General features: G+C 49.0%; 1 protein-coding gene across 5 annotated transcripts in view; it reads left to right on the top strand.

Moving 5' to 3' along the window:
* Nucleotides 1-4338: 4338 nt before the first annotated feature.
* ADGRD1 (adhesion G protein-coupled receptor D1) overlaps nt 4339-19735 on the top strand; it is a 126496-nt gene continuing 111099 nt past the window's right edge. Inside the window, exons 1-5 of one of the 5 annotated variants that reach the window (XM_074356660.1) lie at nt 4820-5478; nt 5615-5767; nt 5856-5892; nt 16162-16245; nt 18385-18480. In XM_074356660.1, the coding sequence (XP_074212761.1) occupies nt 5702-5767; nt 5856-5892; nt 16162-16245; nt 18385-18480 (283 nt within the window). In that variant the 5' untranslated portion in view covers nt 4820-5478; nt 5615-5701. Of the gene's footprint in view, nt 5768-5855; nt 5893-16161; nt 16246-18384; nt 18481-19735 lie in introns of all 5 variants that reach the window. The other 4 variants (XM_074356659.1, XM_074356662.1, XM_074356663.1 and 1 more) reach the window with 4 other exon arrangements.

Genomic DNA, 19735 nt, shown 5'->3' with positions numbered 1-19735 from the left:
ACTGTCTCCAGGCTCCCCTCCTGCCCTCATTTTCCTCTGAGTACCTGTTGGGGTCACGGAGAAGGGGGGGTGTGACCTCCCCTTTGTTTGCAGCAGCCAGGACCCTGTGCTCTCAGCCTTGTCCACACCAGACATCCCAACGTCACTGCAATTCTTTTTTTTTCGGTGGTGGTAGGGTAATTTGGCTCGTTTGTTTATACTGGAGAAACTGGGGACTGAACCCAGGACCTCGTGCATGCTAAGCACGTGCCCTACCCCTGAGCTGTACCCTCCCCCTCACTGCAATTCTTTCGCCAAATTCTCCTTACCTGCTGGAGCCCCACTTCTTCCCGTGCTCTGCCTCACATGAGCCAAGGCCCACGTCCCCTCTCTCCTTGGAGGGGTCTGTCTTCCTCACACCTCCAGCCAGGCAGGGTCTCTCAAACACTCCCTGTTCATGGGGTCAGGATAAGTCACGATTTTGGAGGTTAAAGGGCTGTTCTTGTTGCAGAGTGGGAAATGCTCCTTCCAGCTTTCTACGTCCTCGGAGCAAAAGCTTGGTTTTCCCACTCCTGCGCCTGCAGGAGAGCGTCCCCGTCTCTTCAGGAATAGTCAGTTTCCAGCGTTGTGTTAATGTCTGGTGTACCGCGTACTCATATGTGTTCATACACATATGTGTTCAGCTGTATGTATATATACATATGTACTCCTTTCCACGTTCTTTTTCATCATAGGCTGTTACAAAGTATTGAACGGAGTTCCCTGTGCTACACAGCAGGTCTTTGTCTGGTTTTAAGGTTTTCCTTGTGTTTCCACTTGTACAAGGGCTTCTGCCAAAGTTCAGTACGTATTCTGTGAGAATTGTTTCACGTGTGGATGCATTTTTGACGGATTCTGAGAGAGGGTGAGCTCCGTGTCCTTCTTGAAGGCCCTTCTCCATCCCTTCTTATCACTTCCACGTTCTGGCCAGAAAGAAGGTCCAGGGCAACAGGCTTCAGGAAGAGCGAAGATGACAAGCGTTTTCTCAGACGCCCGTGCCGGACACCTCTCCCTGTATCTTGCTGTGTGTCTCCACTTGGCCACCCTGACTGAAAGGGAAGCGATCACTTTTCACTGAGCTTACGGGCACCCGGATGCACGTGGGGTTCTGCCTGGGGAGAAGGCAGAGACTAGATCTGGGTAGGCCATTAGCCACGTCGGCCATGCACAGCCTTGCGTAAAACCCTCCTCCCCAACTCGACAACTTTTTAAGCTTTTACCTCTCCCCTCCTCTTTGGAAACTGGATGAAATCTATGCACACTCTTCCCCTAAAATTTCACATAGCCTGCATTTGGACAAAGTTGTGCGTGTGATTTCAGGGTGTGCTTCCCGGGCGGGCTCTGGGAACCCAGTGGGGGGATCAGCAGGGCCCAGCGGCTCCTCACAGGTCTGATGGTTTGCTGCAGGGCATGTGGAGGGTGGGGAGGTGTGCAGGGGTGATGAGAGTCAGGCGTTAAGGACTGGTGGTCCTCACTGCTTCTCCAGCCCTGCCCCGCGTCTGGGCAGCTCTGCGGCGTTTTCCTTCGTGGGGAGCGGGCTGTCCTCTTGCCGGGCACGAGGACGCTTGTCTGGATGTGGGTGAGTCATCTAATTATGTCCCCATTTTCAGCCGGCTTCACACTTGGCTTCATCCTTGTAAAAGTTTACGGAATAGAGCCTAACTGGAATTTAAAGTCCCTTTACATTTGTTCGGCTTTATTGATGTATAGTTGACAAAACTGTAACACACGTTGGGTGTGCAGCGTGGTGACCTGATACACGTGTGTGTGCTTGTGAAAGGGTTCCCGCAGTAGGGTCAGATTAACACGTCCTTCAACTCACGCCTCACATGTTTACCTTTTTTTTCTTTTTTTTTTTGGTGAGCCCACTTACGCTCTACTCTCTTAGCAAACTTCAATTACACCACAGTTTCACCAGCCACAGCCACCATGTGGTACTTTAGCTCCTCAGGCCGCGTCATCGTGTAACGGAAAGTTTGTACCCTTTTACCAACCTCTCCCCATTCCGCCCCCAACTCCCCCAAAACCACCATTCTGCTTTGCTTCTATGACTACAAGTTTTATTTATTTATTTATTTTAAAAAATCTCACACGTAAGGGACATTAGGGTCCCATTTAAAATATTTAATTAACATCTACCCCAGTACAAACCTGATATACTTTTACCGTAGCATAACAATTTTTCCGCCCCTTGAGTTAAACACATTCGCTCATTCAAGAGATATTATTGATGGCAAATGCTGGAGAGGGTGTGGAGAAAAGGGAGCACCCCTACACTGTTGGTGGGAATGCAATTTGGTGCAGCCACTGTGGAAAACAGTGTGGAGAGTCCTTAAAGAACTAAAAATGGACTTGCCCTATGAGCTAGCAATCCCATTCCTGGGCATATATCTGGAGAAAACTCAAAGAGACACATGCACCCCAGTGTTCACAGCAGCACTGTTTACAACAGGCAAGACATGGAAGCCACCTAAATGTCCATTGATAAATGGCTGGATAAAGAAGATGTGGTATATCTATACAATGGAATACTACTCAGCCATAAAAAAGAACGAAATGCCATTTGCAGCAACATGGATGGACCTAGAGATGACCATACTAAGTGAAGTAAGCCAGACAGACAAAGACAAAAATCATATATCACTTGTATGGGGAAACTAAAGAAATGAAACAAATTAACTTAATTATAAAACAGAAACAAATTCACAGACATGGAAAACAAGCTTACAGTTACCAGAGAGGAAAGGGGAGTGGGGAGGGCTAAATTGGGAGTTTGGGATTAGCAGATACACACTACTGTATATAAAATAGATAAACAACAAGGTCCTACCATATAGCACAGGGAACTCTATCCAATAGCTTGTAATAGCCTATATTGAATATATGCATAACTGGATCACTATGCTGTACACCAGAAACTAACACATTATAAATCCATAAAAACCTAGAAATATTGTTTGAATAATATCTTGAATATTAAGTACTAGCCCTGTTCTAGGGGCTGAGGATACAGAGTAAACCAGACAGAAAAATTTCCCTACTCTTATGGGGAGACACTGACAGCAAACGACATAAACACTGAAGGTATAAAGGGCGTCGGGCAGCAGCGGCACCAAGAAAAATGTAACAGAAAAGGAAAGGCTTTAAGGAGCGGAAGCATGAGCGTCAAGATGGTCTTGGGGCTGACCTGAAGGAGATGGTGAGGCCAGCACACAGAGGGTCCACGGTCCCGGCGCCCGGACCACGCTCCGCCAGCGCCATCTCCAGCGTCTCCCACTGCGGGGCAGGCTGCTTTCCACGAGGGCGGGCTCGTCTCAGCACCCGAGCATGCAGGGGGGAAGGTGAGCGGTGTGAATCCACACAAACCTGCTCTGCAGGGGGTTGAGACGGAAGGTAAGTCCACGGCGAGTGAGGGCAGGCTCTGCCGAGTTTGATTTATATCCAGTTCACATGACTATTACTGTGCTGCGATACCTCCCATTACCTGATGCTGAATTTTATGGTTAAAAAAGGAATGTACTGGGGGTGGGGAGGGTATAGCTCAAATGGTAGAGCGCATGCTTAGCATGCATGAGGTCCAGGGTTCAATCCCCGGTCCCTCCTCTAAAAATAAATAGATCTAATTGCCTCCCCCTGTTAGAAAAAAAAAAAAAAAAAAAAGCAATGTACTGGCAGGGGTCCAGTCTGGGCAATGGGCGAGCTCCACATCATTAGCAATCTGTCTAATTCTTTGCAAATGAAGAACTGCACCGAGAAAACCTGCATCTCCTGCGGTTCCTGCTGCCTGCTTCCCTTTCTTCCAGCGGGAGGCAGCTGGAGGGCAGAAGACTGCCGAAATGCAGAGATAAAGGCTGTAGATTCGTTTCCCCGAGGCCACCAGCCGAGGCAACAGGATAAAGGTCGTAATTACAACAGTGGAATTGATCATTTTCTCAACTGTGAAGAGATAGAGAACCATGCGGGGAGTTTTCTGGAGCCCAGCTGCAGCGGTGCGGTGGGGTCAGGCTCTCAGATCATCCACGAGGCTGTGGGCTGCAGGCACAAGTTAAAAATAATCACTTCCCGGTTTTGACATCACATTTTTTTTCTCCCCCATGGAGACTGGAAGTCATTTTCTTACCCTCTTTAGGAAGTGCTTGGCCTCAGGACTGTTCCCATTTAAAGTCAGGATGGAGGAGGTAATAATATTAGCTAACGTTTAATGGGTGTTATTGTCTACTTTACAGTAATAGTAATGATCCGAGCTAACATTTATTGAGTGCTGTGTCTTTTTTCATTGCAAAAAATAGCAAGCCTTTATGGGGTGCTGCATATTTTCCAAGCACTGCTTTTGAGAGCCTTGTCTGTATCATCTCATTTCTTATTACAACCCCAGGGAGCAGGAACGATTACCTCTATTTTACAGATGAGGAATTTGAAACAGAGATGTTCAGTAACTTGCCTAAGAACACACAGCGAGTGAACACTGGCAGTGCTACAGGGTGGTGTTAAATCACAGCACATTACAGCTGTGACGGTAACCGTGTGTGTGTGTGTGTGTGTGTGTTTACACGTATGCTGTGTAGATTAGATGAAGTTTTGGTCTCTTGTGAAATGAGGTGCAGGGTCTGCTGCTCTGCTGTCCCCTTGAAAACGCTGTGCGGGTCGCTGTGCTGGCTGGGACCTGGGGTCTGGTGTGATCGCACAGAGCACCTTGTAAATGGTTTCATTCGCCTGGGAAAGGGTTAAAGAGAAAAATGCCAGAATTATGTGGAGGGCACGGGGGTGCAGTTCACTGTCTTTCCCCACCCCCTAGATCATCTTCTTTCTTTCTTTGGGCAGACAAAATTCAGCTCTCCACGGAGTTTATGGTTTGCTGTACGTTTTGTATTTGTTGGTGTTTGTGCCGACTTCTGAGGGTGTTGTTGGAAGGCACCTAACGTGGACACAGCGCAGGTCTGTTCCCTCTGCTTCTGAACCTAAGATCCTGAAAACGTTTCCAGTTGCTCTTAACAGACTGGTGTTAGGACCCAGGAAGGGCAGAGCAGCCACGGGATATAAATAGAGAAGCAGAGCAGAGCGAAGTTTGCGGAGCGGGCCTGACATCACTCACTCTCTCCACTCCGGGCGCTGGGGACGGACAGACAGGACGGACAGACGAGCTGTGAGCCAGGGTCAGACCGCCAGGAGCTGGGTAGAGACGCACCAGCCGGGGCGCCCACGGGGGCTCCAGAAAGTTCCTCCCACGTCTAGGAAGGAGAGAACCGTCCAACTCCAAACCTGTATGGAGACAATGAGGACTCTTGACATAAAAAGGAAACCGTGAGGGGCCACGACCTCCCTCTGCGAGCCTGAGGCTGAGCGCTGCCGCCGCAGCCCCACTGCCCCCGGCCGTGCCCGGGGCTGCTTCTCCTCCCCGGCCCCCAGCCCGTCCGCCCCGCCGGTGTGTTTAGCGGTCACCGGAGACTGAAGCACTGGAAGGTGAGGGACAAACCCCGGTTAGCTCCCCGCGGCTGACTCCCTGCGTTAACTCTCTGTGGTTCACAAACTTTGGAGAAACAGATTGTGGGGGTTTTGTCTTTCTTTCTGGAACATGTGAAAATGTCCTTTTCCCAAGGAAGTGAAAACTAAAGAGGACACTGTGCCAGAGACCCTCGGGAATTCCGCTTGGACCACATTTTCACCTCGTTGGGGGAGAAACACCATGAGGAAGCTGCTGCCCCTTTGCTGCTGGTGTCCCTGGCTGCTCTTACTTCACTGCGGCTTCCAGGTAACGTCCCCGGCCGCTCTCACCGCGGCGGGCTAGGTTCTGCCGGGGGGCTCCCAGCGGGTCTCACAATGTGGTGTTTTGTGCGCAGGTGCACGGAGCTGTCGCCAGGTCACAGGCCCATCCAGGTAAGGCAGCTCCCCTCCCGCTCCGCGCAGCGCGGGGGTCTGGAAGCACTTTGCTTGTCTGTTTCTGCACCTGTGGGCGAGGGGCCCTTCCTGGGGCGCCTCTGGCCCCCAGCCGCCCTGACACCCTGCCCTCCGGGTCACTCTGCTTCACCGCCCACGTCCGACTTGGAGAAGCAGGTCTCCCCGTGCGCGTGCGCCCGGGAGTCTCTGGCTCTGGGGCATTTGAAACCTTGTGATTCAGGAAACGAGGTGAGCTCGGATGGAGGGAGCAGCTCTGTCTCGGGCCCCCATCATGTGTCTCCTGTGCAGATTCGCTGGAGCGGACTTAGTGCTCCCTCCCCGCCCCGTTCTGTCCCTGTCCCACCATGGGAACTTGGCCCCTCTGGCCCTTCCGAGGAAACCCTCTGCCCGCGTGCTTTCCTGCTGCCGGGCCCACGTTTCTTCTGCCGCCTTGAGTCCTCGGCCTGCAAGTACTGGCACTAGGCTCTCCACTGGGGCGGGCGGAGAGGGCATGAAGCCTTCTGCTGCCTCCTCTGCAGCCGGAGGCCCAGCGCGTAGAGGCGGAGGCCTGTGTGAGGGTGGCGGGAATTGGCCTGGCTGGTCCTCGATCCCATTTGCTGCTTGGCTGGCTTGTGCGTGGTGGAGGAGACCCCAAGTCCTTGTTCGGGAGCTGTGAGAACAGCCCCGGCCTCGGGGTGAGCACGCCTCTGACCCACGATTTCTCCTATGAGCAGCGCTGCCCGCCTCCCCGGCGAGCTGGGCGTTAACGACTCACCGGAGATTGTGGGCACAGCACCCCGGCCCATGCAGGTCCCAGGGGACAGCTCAGGTCTGGAGGGAGCAGCAGTGCCCTGCGGGTGAAGGCGGACGTGGGGTGGGGCTCCGCCCCCTTCGGAGGGACGCTGCGCTCACGGTGATCTGGGGACATCCCGCTGTCCCCCACCTCCACCTGCCCTTCTCAGTGGTTCTGGTGTTGCCATTTCTCTCTCGTCCCCACGTTCAAGTTAAATCTTCTGTTGAAAGGGTGTGAAGGCAGTGCATTTGCACCAGCTCCCCTTTCCAAAATGCTGAAAGAAAGAAAAGGGCTTTCTGTGGTTGGGGATAGAGAACTCCATCCAGCACCACGTGAAGGAGAGCCCCTCTCGCTTCTCCACGCCTGGAGGCGCCTGCTGGCTTCCCAGGGGAGATGCGGGCAGCCCTCTGGCCGGGGATGTCAGGCAGAGCCACCAGACCGCCCTGAGGCTCCGGCCCGGGCAGGCGGAGAGGAAGCTGTAGGCGTTCCCCACTTCAGGCCTTGGCCATGTGGAGGCCACCGTGCCCACCCATGTCCACCCATGTCCACTCGCATCCTTGACCCTCAACTTCAAGGAACGGCTTAAATTCAATCTTGGTTCCATAGAGAAACTGCTCCTCTCACGTCTTAACTTAGGGTTGGGAAAAAAGCGTTCCTCGGTCAGCTAACCACTGTAGAGAAGTAGTAATGATACTGACGATCATAGAAGTGTTACTAAAAAGAATCAACGAGCGCCAAAGCCCGTGTGGAGAACTGGGCCCGGGGGTGCTGGCTGCTAAGCCCGGGGCCGCCTGGCGAGCGGTGCTCGGCGCTTGGAGGGCGCCGCTCCTGACGAGTTCTCCAGCTGTCACGCTCTCGCTCTTCTCGTTCTCCGTCACCCCGAGTGTGTGGTGCCCATTATTTCCTTCTCTTCTGCCTTCCCTCCTTCCCACTGAGAATACAGATGAAGGCTAACCTAGGTGGGTCTTCATCCCCTGTGGACGAGGCGTTATTTCTTCTTTTCCTTTTCTTCCTCCCCTCTCTCCTCCCTCCCTCCCACCTTCTGTCCTTCCTTCCTTCTCTTTCTCTCGCCTTTTCTTTCCTGCCATCCTTTCCCTCTTATTCCCTCCCTCTCCCTCTCCCTCTCCAGTCCTTTTACCTTGTCTTCTCTTCCTCCGTCGTGGACCCTGCTCAGCCCCCTTCCTGCTGACAGGTCAGACCCCCCAGTGTCACTGCAGCATCAGCCCCTGGGAGCCTTGCTGCGTTTCTGCTTCTGCGCAGGCGCCTGCAGCATCCCGAGGGGAGCCCGGCGGAGGAAGCCTGACCCCCAGCCGGCCTTCCCGAGAGCGACCGCCTAGGCACACATCAACGTGCAGAGACCCTGTTCCTAATGGGAAGAAATTTGGGTTTTTTTAAAAAATATATATATTTTTAATTGGAGTGTAGTTGATTTACAGTGTTGTGTTAATTTCTGGTGCACAGCATAGTATTTCATTATACACATGTGCTCCTTTCAGATTCTTTTCCGTTATAGGTTATTACAAGCTATTGAATACAGCTCCCCGTGCTGCACAGTAGGACCTTGTTGTTTATCTGTTTTGTACGTGGTGGTGTGTATCTGCAGATCGAGTGGGAAGAGATGTGGACACAGCCCGAGTACTTATGAGTGTGGCCGTGGCTACGTGAACTGTAGCCTTTTATTCTGAGGAACGCGAAGTGGGAAGTAAGAACGCCAAGATGATGGTGTCTGGGGTGGGGTTACGTCGACCCTGTACAACCCCCAGCCCCTGGAAGGGGCCTCGTCACTCTCCTGCTGCAGGTGAGGACGTGGTCTCTCCCAGAGAGTAAGTGCTTGGCTCAAGGGCGCACAGCCGGTAGGGCACAGAGGTGACTTGAGGCGGTCACGGTGTGGAGTGGCTGGGGGAGGGGTGCCCTGGCTGTTAGGTGAGCCTGAAGCAGGGGTCCCCAGTAGAGGCTGGACTCCTAGTCTCCTGAAGGGCAGCCTGTTTTCCAGCACACCCACGCCAGGCCGTCCTTTCTGGGGCCCTAACCGGGTGAGTCCGCGTTTCCTGCTTCCCAACACCGTGCTTGCGCACAGTGGGTGCTTAGCTAACTGTCCGCTGGCTGGATGAGCGCTGTCAGCTGATTTGCTGGCCGTCTGCTGAGCTGAGTCACTGAAGATGGCCAGCCTGGTGATTTCAGCGCCCAGCTGGGGGTCTGGCTTCATTATCTGGCTCAGCTGTCTGCATTTCCCCGGTCTTTCTCTCCCCCATGCAGGGAGGCGTTTAGTTTCACCAATAGTTGGAAAACAACCTCAGATCCTTTTGAGTCTTTGCGTTATCTGTGTTCTGTCATTTTGGAGACGTTACAGCATGCTGTGGCTGGAAGGACCACCAAGCTCTATCTAGCCCACCTCCCCATTTGACAGCAGATGGAGGTGAGGCCCAGAGAGGGGAAGCTGGGGACCCCACCCCACACCTGAAACCTTTTCTCTGGCCCCAGGCTGCCCGATTTCTTGCTCGGGCCCCGAGGACGGTGTTCGGAAACTGCGACCGTGGGTAGATCTAATCCATGAATGGTACCAGCCAAGAGATTGCACGTCATTTAAAAAAAGTTTATAAACAGATGACTTTTTTTAATGAGGAAAGGGGGACTTAAAACCCATGTCATCGTCCACAAGTTTCCTGGCCCTGGGGGACGTGGGCAGCTGGTTTCATCTCCAGGGGGTGGTGCCGCTTGCCTCACTGGCCCCAGTTAGAGGGCCGGGCGGCCAACACCGTGATTATGGTAATTATAATTCCCTCTGTTTACAGAGTGGATTTTTTTTTTCTGGGTGAATCAATAGTTTTTTTCCTTCATTTTTATTTTTTAATTGAGATATAACTGGCATTTCAAATTGCATTAGCTTTGGTTGGGGGGTATAGCTCAGGGGTCGAGCACGTGCTAGGTGGGCACAAGGTCCTGGGCTCAACCTCCAGTGCTTCCATTAAGGGGAAAAATATACATTTGTTTCAGGTGTTTGGCATAATGGTTTGATTTCTGTACCTTTGTGCAATGATCAGCACAGTACGTCCAGCTGGTGTTTGTCACCAGCACAGTGTTGTATGTATAGCCTCTAAAGGACCGTTGGAACCACGAGGTCAAGGCAGAAACCTCATTCTTCATCCCCCTGGTGCAGACACAAAAGTGTTTATGATGGAATTGGTAAAAAGTAATGTTTATGCCCTACTGAATGTGAAAATTAGGCAAACAGAGATTTGGGCGGCATCAGAATTACATATGTAGTCTTTCTGGTTTATTCTTTTGTTTATTCATGATCGCATTTCATCATTCATTCTACCTGTATAGTTAAAAAAATTTATCTTTAAATGGAGGTGCTGGGGATTGAACCCAGGACTTCGTGCATGCTAAGCGCACACTCTACCACTGAGCTGTACCCTCCCCCACTACCTATATTGTTTAAAAAAATTAATTGCTGACATTAAGATTGAGAGGAGATTTCAAATGCAAAACCCTGAATTTCTGGTGCACACACAGACACGTGCCAGCCCGTTTTGGACGTGGGGAGACAGCGCAAACAGAACAAGGTCTCTGCGCTCAAGCTGCAAAGAGCCTGATACAGGAGGGAAGCAAAAAGCAAACATACTCACGAACAGAAGTGTTCAAATAACAGTACGCACCGCGGGAAGACACAATGAGGAACTGGGAGAGAGTGTGGATTGTGGTGGTGGCCAGGAGTGGTCAGGGAAGGCCCCTCAGAGGAGGTGTCCTGGGGGCTGAGGCCCGAATCACAGAGTGAGTTATGCACAGTGAGAGAAGGGCCTTCCGGTCAGTGGGGCCGGCAGGCCAGCCCTGCCGTGGCGGTGAGCTTGGTGTGCCATGGGCAGAGCAGGACGGAGCCGCCATCTGCCCAGCGGCCGGCCGGGACCAGTCTTCCTCCGGGTGGCGTGGATTTCTGCGGAATAGTCAGCAGAACACTGGGGACGTATCTCCCTACACAGATTCAAGGCGTAAGGGCTTCGCTTCAGTGACACAAAGAGTAACAGGGACGGGATAGAAGTGGGAAATTAGGAAGAAAAACTGAACAGGAAAAAATGAAAGGTTTGGTTCACTTTCTTTTTGAATATTTTCTGTTTTTGGTGATAAATGTTTCCTTTTACTGTTACTATCTTATTTTCCAACCAGTGTCAAAGAAGGATTTGCCGGCCACTGTCACTGCTGTCACTTGCGATACTTATTATCGCTTTAAGTTGAAGTACAGTCAGTTGCAACGCGTCTATCACAGTGTCTCTTTCTGAATATTGTTTGTTTGCTGAAGGGGAGCTAGTGAGGTTTCTTCATTGATTTCCACCTGGAGGAGGCACCGGGGATTGAACCCGGGACCTCCTGGGTGCTGAGCGTGCGCTCTGCCACTGAGCTATACCCTCCCCGCTTCTCTTTCTGAATATCGATACCCCTCCTTTCCTCCCTCCTTACCTCCCTCCCTCCCTCCTTATCTCACCGAACTGGATCCAGGGAACATTAAACCCAGACGGGAAGTTGTCCCTGAAGAACTGATGTGGCGGTGCAGGCTGAAAACCTCTCTCCTAGCTTATCTTTTAGGGCCGGGGACGTTGTGAAGTCCCTGTGTGAGCTGGGTTATCACACGGCTGCTGCCTTGTCCAAGTAGACACTTAGTCTGTATGAGAGTTTATCCGGTGAAAACCAGGTGATTGTACAACCCAGAGATCTCATTTCACCTTCTTTTTGGGAAAACAGCCAGAGTGAATTATTTGCAAAGAATGAGATCTTCTTCTGACAGTTTCAGGGTGATGGGTGATTTGCCCCTTAGGTTGTAAAAAGGCATCTTCATATTACGTTCAGTTCTTTGGATCTTGGTGACATCTCGCGATGTTTTAATTTAAAAAAAAAACAACAACAACAACCCTTAATTGCTAGCATTAACATTTGGGGAGATTTCAAATGAAAAAATCTGGGTTCCTGGCTTGCCTTTGGAAATGGGAGGCCTGTCTTCGTCCTGGGATCTCCCTGCAGAGGGGTGATCTTCTGTCCTGGGGAGCAGCACTCTTCTTTAGAGAGGACACACAGTGTCCGACTTGCACCAGCCTCCACCCCTCCCACCTCGAGACTTCAGTACCGAAACTCGGGGTGATTCCTTTGTTTCCAGCCTCTGTCCTGGTGGGTCCCCGCCTGGGCCTTCCAGGCTGGAAACCGTCTTGAACACTATGCCTGGCCTCGGTCCAGGTACCTCCTCATGCCCCTGGCCCCTGTGGATATTTCAGTCATCACCCCCTCCATTCCTTCTTTCGGTCTGTTGGACTAACTCCGTGTTGATCGTTAACCAGACGTCTGTGCAACGTGGTGGGAGTTCACCCTCGTCCGCAGTGCAATGGTGTGGAGTGGCCGCCCCTCCTGACCTCAGACCCCCCCTTCCCATCACTCACACTTCCCATCCCTGGGCTGGCTTGGACGGGGCGGACACAGTCCTTTGATTCTGTTAGCCCTGCTGCCCAGAACGGACGTGGCCATTTGTAAACGGAGCTGGCAGGAACAGATTCATTACCCACAGGGTTTACTTTCTGAGGATGAGTATGCTGAAGATACAACGTCTGTTCTTTGGGCACAGATGTTAGTTCCTTTTCTGACTCTACCCGCCCCACGATGAATTGAATAACAAGTCCGGGATGTTTTCTCCTCTTCAAAATGAATATCCTAGATTTCCCCAGAAAGCATGGTAGAAATGAAAGTGAGTATGTCTGAACGCTGTGTTTCGCATTCTCGCGATTGCAGTGCTGGCGAGAACCATTCCCAGCAGACGTCCGCTAAGTCTCTTGACTTCCAGTTTGGACCCGTGTCCATAACCCGGGAGGGACCGCCTCGCTGATGCAAACTGAACAGCAGACCCGATGATGTGGGGCTGGGTGCGCGGTTTGCATCCTGCAGACAGAAATTCAGATGTTAGACGGGGCACTTCCGTTTTCATCTGAAAATTTAGTGTGGACATCACCTATGGTTGTTTGAATTGCGAAGCCAGCCTTAAAGTACTTTTTAAAAGAATACAGGTCTGAACATTCAAATAGAACAGAAATATAAATCTTCTCACATCTTATACCCACTTCCTCAATTTCTTTTCCCCAAAATACGGTTATCAGTTTCTAGGGTGTCCATCCAGACCTGCCCCACTTCCTCTTTTCCTCTTCCCTTCCTCCATGCCCGTTGACAACTGTATTTTACGCAAATAGTTCATAGCACATACATTTTTTCTCACTCTGAGTTTTAAAAATGTAACAATGTAACTTGAAGAACATTCTATATCCAGGCCTGTATATGAGCCTCAATATTTACCAGCTACACACTAGACCATTATAGAGACGCCCCGTATTTGCCCAGCCAGCCTGCTGTTAATGAGCATGTATGCTGTTGGCAGATTCTTGATACTATAAAAAAAAAATGCAGCTGTTACTCTTGCACGTAGGTCTTTGATCATGTGCATGAGTGAATCTGCAGAATAAATTCCCAGGCGTGGAATGACTGGATTGCATGGAGTGTGCGCTTAAAGTTTTGATAGATATAACAATCCTGCCCTCCAGAAAGGCTGTGTGGATTTGAACTCTTAGCAGAAAAGTGGTAGAACCTGCCAACTCAGTGTATGTAACTTCTTGTTTGCCAGCCTGACAAGCGAACAGGCTAGCTCACCGCAGGTTTAAACATGCGTTTTAAAATTATGAGCAAGGTTGAGCTTCTTTCCATATCTCTAAAAATCATTTGCATTTCTTTTCCTTTGAGCTGTCTGTGTCCTTGGCCTCAATATTCTGTTGGTTTCAATTTCCTTAATGACAGGAGTTTTATTCGCAGAATGCATTTAATATAGCTAACAATAAATCAGTATGTTTTACTCTAGGCGCTCTATAAATACGGTTCCCCAGTTTAATTTAGCTTGATTCATTCTTCAGAACAGGAAATATTAAAAATCTTCCGTACAGAAATTTTAGAGTAAAAACTTTTTAATTAAAAAATTGTTTTAATTAAAAAATTTTCATATTTATAACCTGCTTTGCTCAGAAGCTTTTATGTTTTGTTTTATGGTATTTAAATTTTGATCCATCTGGAAATTGTTACAGTAGAAAGAGGGAGGTGAGGATCTTAATGTTTTTGTAGGTGGCTGATGGGTTCTCATATCTTTGGCTGAATGAATGAACTTTCTCATCTGATTTAAAATACCGTCTATATAATAAATCAAACCTTCGTATTTGCTTGGGAATATTTATGGGCTCTCCCCCACTGAACGGTCTACTCGTGTGTGAGACCACATCGCCTTTACCATCTGGCTTTACAGTGCGTCTCAACATCTGCTGCGGCTAGCCCCCCTCCCCCACTGTCCTTTCACGTCCTCTCTCCAGATTTGCTGGGTTATTCTTGCTTATTTATCATTCTCTATAAGATCCACAATCAGCTTTCTCTGACACAAAAATCTCAGGATTTCTACACCAAATTTCCTAATATATATATATTTATATTAATGAAAGGATAGGTGACAACTGAAATGATTTTTTGAGTTTTCTTTATGAAGAATAGGTTAAGTCCACTATGGAGGACAGTACAGAGTTTCCTTAAGAAACTAAAAATGGACTTACCATATGATCCAGCAATCCCACTCCTGGGTGTATATGTGGAGAAAAACTCTCATTCAGAAAGACACATGCACCCCAGTGTTCATGGCAGCACTGTTTACAATAGCCAGGACATGGAAGCCACCTAAATGTCCATTGCCTGATGGCTGGATAAAGAAGTTGTGATGTGTTTATATATACACAATGGGATATTACTCAGCCATAAAAAAGAATGAAATAATGCCGTCGGCTGCAACATGGATGGACCTAGAGATCTCCATTCTAAGTGAAGTAAATCAGACAGAGAAAGACAAATATCATACGATAGCACCTATACGTGGAATCTAAAAAATGATACAAATGAACTTACTTACAAAGCAGAAACAGACCCACAGACATAGAAAACAAACTGTGGTCATTGGAGGGAAAGCGGGGTGTGGGAGGGTTAGGTTAGGAGTTTGGGATTACCGTATGCACACTGCTGTTTATAAATAAAGATAAACAACAAGGACCTATTGTATAGCAGGGAGAACTGTATTCAATTTCTTGTAATGAGCTATAATGGAAAAGAATCTGAAAAAATATGTATGTATGTATATGTAGAACTGAATCGCTTTGCTGTACACATGAAGCTAGCATTGTAAATTGACTACACTTCAAGACGAAATAAGAATTAAAAAAAGAGTAAGTTAAGTCCTTCATTTATCCAAGGGTTCTTTTACACCCTTCAGTATTGTTTTATTGTGTTCTTCACGGGCATGTGGTGTAGTTCTTATTCTTTTGTTCTTAAATGTCTTCTCTTTAGTGGCTGCATTTACAAATGAGAACCTTGCTTCTGTTTTTTAGCATTATTTTTTGAATACAGGAGAGCCACTGACATTTGCATATTTAGCCTGTATCAGCCGTCTTACTAAGTTCTTTTATTGTTTGTAACAGTTTTTCACTTTCCAAATTCTTTTCTTATGTGTAATAGCTTTTCATTTTCATTATCAGGCATACATCATTTGAAAATAATGATCGTATTATCTTTTTTTTTTTTTGCAATGAACAACCCGAAGATTCCTTTCTTAATTTTAACTTTTCTAGGATCTGGCAGACATTAGGGCATTTCGTCATCTGGACCATTATTTCCACTTTTGGGAACCCATCACAGAGAACTAATCCAAGAGATGATTCAAGTTAGAGAACGGTTGAGTGTGTGACGGTGCAGCCGCCCGAGGGACAGTTACCCCAGCTTGATTATGAGGGCTAGAGAGAAGAAAATGCATGAAATAATTCGTGTGGTATTAAGTGAGTAGAGCTGGGCCAAAAAGAATGTATCTGCACAAAATAGCATCTGCTCAAAGTACTAGGCTCACGGAGGCAATTTTGGAACAATTCATTTTTAGTATGGCGGAAGCAGAGAGAGAGAGCAGAAAGTTCAAGACCAAACACCACGCCCAGCACGATAACAGTGCAGGTTTTCCTCTTTTTTCAGCCTTATTTTTCCCTCTTGTCTGATTGCATCAGGCACTTCTTCTAAAACTCGGGAAGGGATGATGGGATAATGGACTGTCTTGTCCTGTTTCTGGTGCGTGTGGGCGTGCTTCTCACGTGGCACCATTAGACGCCGTGGCTTTCATTTTCTTTGATTAAAAGATCATCTCCCTTCCAATTTATTCTGTTTTATCCTGTACAAATATTCGTTTATGTTTTAACTTACTGAGTTTTTCGAAAACCAGGAGTGGCTGTTGAGTTTTTATTCACATGCCTTTCGAACCCACCCCACGGCCCCTGCGATGCTGACTCCACCTCCCGTTCCTGATGCAGGTGGTAAGTAGCTCCTGGTGTCCAGCTGTGTCTTTCCTAGTGGTGATTTAACATTATCATTGTTTTTTTACCCCCAAGGGTTTGAAGTCTTGGCTTCCGCTTCCTATTACTGGCCGTTGGAAAATGTGGACGGGATCCACGAACTTCAGGACACAACTGGAGGTAGGCACGGGTGGTGAGAGTAACTGAGGCTGTCGGCAGGGTGGCTCTCGGGAATCGGGGGGCCTTCGGGAGAGACAAGCAAAGAGCACCCGCTTTGAAGTCAGGATGGTGGAGATTAATATGCATCTGTGTAGCTTCCCCCAATCATTGTTATTGCAAAGTATTGTACTGGAACTGTTATAGATTTTTATGATTGAAGGACAGCGTTTATGATTCGAAATACTATTAAGATGTGCATTTTCTCCAACAACCTTACAGCAAAAGCAGCTGTTTAAAGCTTTAAACTGCAGACGATAGATCAGCCTCTGTACGAGCACAGATGGATGTTTCCAGAGTAGACCCACCTAGCGTCAGCAACATGCCCGTCAAAACAGGGGTCCATCTGAAACTAGCGCCTAAGGTCATGCCAGCAAGGTGAACCCCCTGTTTGCGGGGTCACCATTTCACTCAGCAAAGATGCCCCCCTCCCACCCGTCAGCCCCTCTGCACATGACTGGCAGCTGCCCTTTGAAAAGATCAAACATATAAGATGCTTCCAGTGGTCCCCAAGTCCATGCGAAGTCGTTAATGTTTCCAGTTGACTCAGTTCAGGCAGTGCAGAAGGCACCCCCACCCCAACCTCCCCGAGCACTTTTTCCATTCCAATAAGAAGCTTTTGTAAAGTCTAAGTGCTGAGTGGTTTCGGATGCTTTTCCATTTTAATTTCTCTTTCCTTGCCGCTCTTGGTCATGTCAGACGGCCGACGTGAACAGCAAGGGCTTATGTGCTGTCCTTGCACGTGCTCGCAGAGTCCATACTGGCTCTTTGTAATGGATTAAAAAAAAAAACAAAAACACGCGACACGTTGCTGATCACTGTGCTTCCCACACCAGCACACGGCTGTTTCCTGATTCCCGGGACTTAACGGGCTGCTGTAAGTTGCCGCCTCAGATTCTGAAACGTTTCCCTTGAAATTTGCAAATGGAGAAGCATGACAGGTGAGGTCTGGGCGGCTGGCATCCTGAGAGCAGCAGCTTGGCCAAGGGCGGGGTCATCCCCGCCGGCCGGGCCACCTCCCTCCGCCCCCCCCCCCCCCCCCCGTTGCCTCGCGCTGGCCTGCGTATCGGGCAGCAGTGGCAGCCGCGGTGAAAATCCGTCCAGTGGCTGCGTATTTGCTCCAAAGAATCTGTACCACAGGGGTGCAAGTGCCCTCTGGAAATCTATTTTATGACTAGCTCAGGTTAAAAGAAATGGCTTCCCCTCATTTTAATCCGACTCTCTCTTCTCAAGGCCTTTATTATAAAGCCTCTGAAAGGAGATCATTCCTCCAAGTGGAAAATGCATTGTCCGAACACCTCCTAACATCTTAGCAATTACTTCAAACAGGGTCTCCAGTAATGAGCAGTGTATCTCTCTCCTCGCCCCCTTGGCTCAGCTCATTGTGGAAGATGACCAGACACAACCACACTGTGGTGGAATTTTGTTCCCCGAATGTATTAATTCCCCATAAAACTGGGCATATATAGATGTTTGTCCCGAAACCCTCGAAAGATGGAGATTGCATCCATTCTTTATGTTATGACGCTCTGCTGGCTGGCATGTGTCAGTTTGATTATAGGCTTCTTAAGAGGGAAAAAAAAAGGCCCCGAATCCATCAGCACGTCTTGCTGCTGGGGACAGCTGAGTGGCGCTGAAGCCATTGCCGGGCGCACTGCTCTGTCATTTGTTGCTCAGTTCTCTGTTGCTTTGTCCATTTGTCATAATAACGTGTGGTCATTTCCATGCCGTGTTTCATGTTCCATCCGTTCTTGTGACATCACAACCATTAATCCTCTTGTGAAGGCTCTTTTATGGCCGAGTTCGATTTCATATCTCTCAACTAGGGATCCGATGGCAGGGGGAGCCAGCCAATGGGACCCACTGTTGGCGGCCAAACGCAGCGGCACGTGCGCCCCAGCTTCCGGCCTGAACCGGCCGCTGGGGTCTGCCCTGATGCGGACTCCGCCGGGGAGAGGGTGCTAGGACTTACAGACAAAGTCTGCTGGGTAAAAGGCAGGCTTCTCGATGCGTCCGCTGAGTTGAGAGATATGGGGATTCCGTTTGTGTTTTGTGTCACTCATTCATTGTGCTTTTTCTTTTTTCTTTTGTTGTTTCACCCAGCGTTACGAACCCACAACCTCACTGTGCTTCTTCCCCATAATTCTGCCTTTGTTTATACCAATGACTCTGCCTACTCAAATTTCCCTGCGACCGTAGGTGAGCACTCGTTCCTTCTGTGTTCTGCCGAGTTCGGATCTGCGATGAGCGTCCAGTCCAGTCCCCTTTGGTTCTCTGTGAAGTCCCTGTAGCTTGGCGAGCCAACAAGAAAATGTCCCCAGAAAGGAGCCCAAGGTCCAGGATCCTGAAGATGGCTACTTCGAGTTAGGTCTAAAGAAAGTGTCCCAGATTGCCCCGGATAGGTGATTTCAAGTGACCTGGGTCTTCCAAACCAGTTGCTTGTTTTTAGAACGATACAGACGTAAGATGAGATGTTTTCTAAAAATAGCAATTGTTTGGATTTTTAAATGGATTATACTCTTTTGGGGGAGGAAAAACATGCCCTTCTAATGGAAAATCCAAGCTGATTTTAGCATACCTCATCAAAAATTTGATCTCTTCCAAACATTAAAATCAGCGTTTCTTCTGTAACTGGAATTAAAAAAAACAAAACAACAAACTCATTGGAAGCTGTTACATAAACTGCACACCCCCCAGGAGTCATGGTTAAACGATTTCTTATTTAATAACCTCCAGACCCCGTATGTTTCAGATTTTTCTTGCCCAGCACAGAGCGACAGGGTAGCAGCAGCTGTGGTATCTCCCCGATCAGCACAGAAAATCAGCTCAGATACTTCAGGTCTCACCGAGGGTCTTTTTTCAACGTACAACCCAATTGCTTTTTCAGCTACAAGATGTTTCGCTTCTAAGATTAATTTTACCCATCAAACTGGCTGGTTTGGGGGTTTCTATAGCCTCATTCAATCATGCAACTGCTAGTTATTTGCCCTTTTAATTTCACAACTATATGAATGCCACCCCCCGCCCCCACCAGCAATAAATGAGATAGAGGGAAGAATAATGAGTTTAAAGACAGAAGGGAAACATGCTGGAACCCTTCAAGTTGTTTATCCCCATGGCAACGGTTGTTAGCAAACCTGAGCTGGTGGCGTGGTCTGACCCCAGAACCCGCACCTCCGGTACGTCTTCAGTGGGGCCGACGGCTCCGCGGGCAGTGGGCGTGTGCCCTTGTGCCTGACAAGGCATCTGGGCGACTTTGACCCTGGTTAACAATCCGTGACAAATCACCCTTGGTCTTCGTAGTCTCCCCTGATCCATTCTGTAAACCATTTACATCACACTCACACCATCAGATAGGTTTGCTACGGGAATGGAACAAAACAAAACGATGACGGAGTTCGCGTCTCAGCCAGGACAGCTGGCCCTGAGGTCTTGTCCTTGGCGGGCTCCACTG

The sequence above is a fragment of the Camelus bactrianus genome, chromosome 32, assembly GCF_048773025.1.
Source record: "Camelus bactrianus isolate YW-2024 breed Bactrian camel chromosome 32, ASM4877302v1, whole genome shotgun sequence".
NCBI classification, from domain to species: Eukaryota; Metazoa; Chordata; class Mammalia; order Artiodactyla; family Camelidae; genus Camelus; species Camelus bactrianus.
Note: the sequence above shows the minus strand (reverse complement) of the source record. Positions and strands in the feature narration are given on the sequence as shown.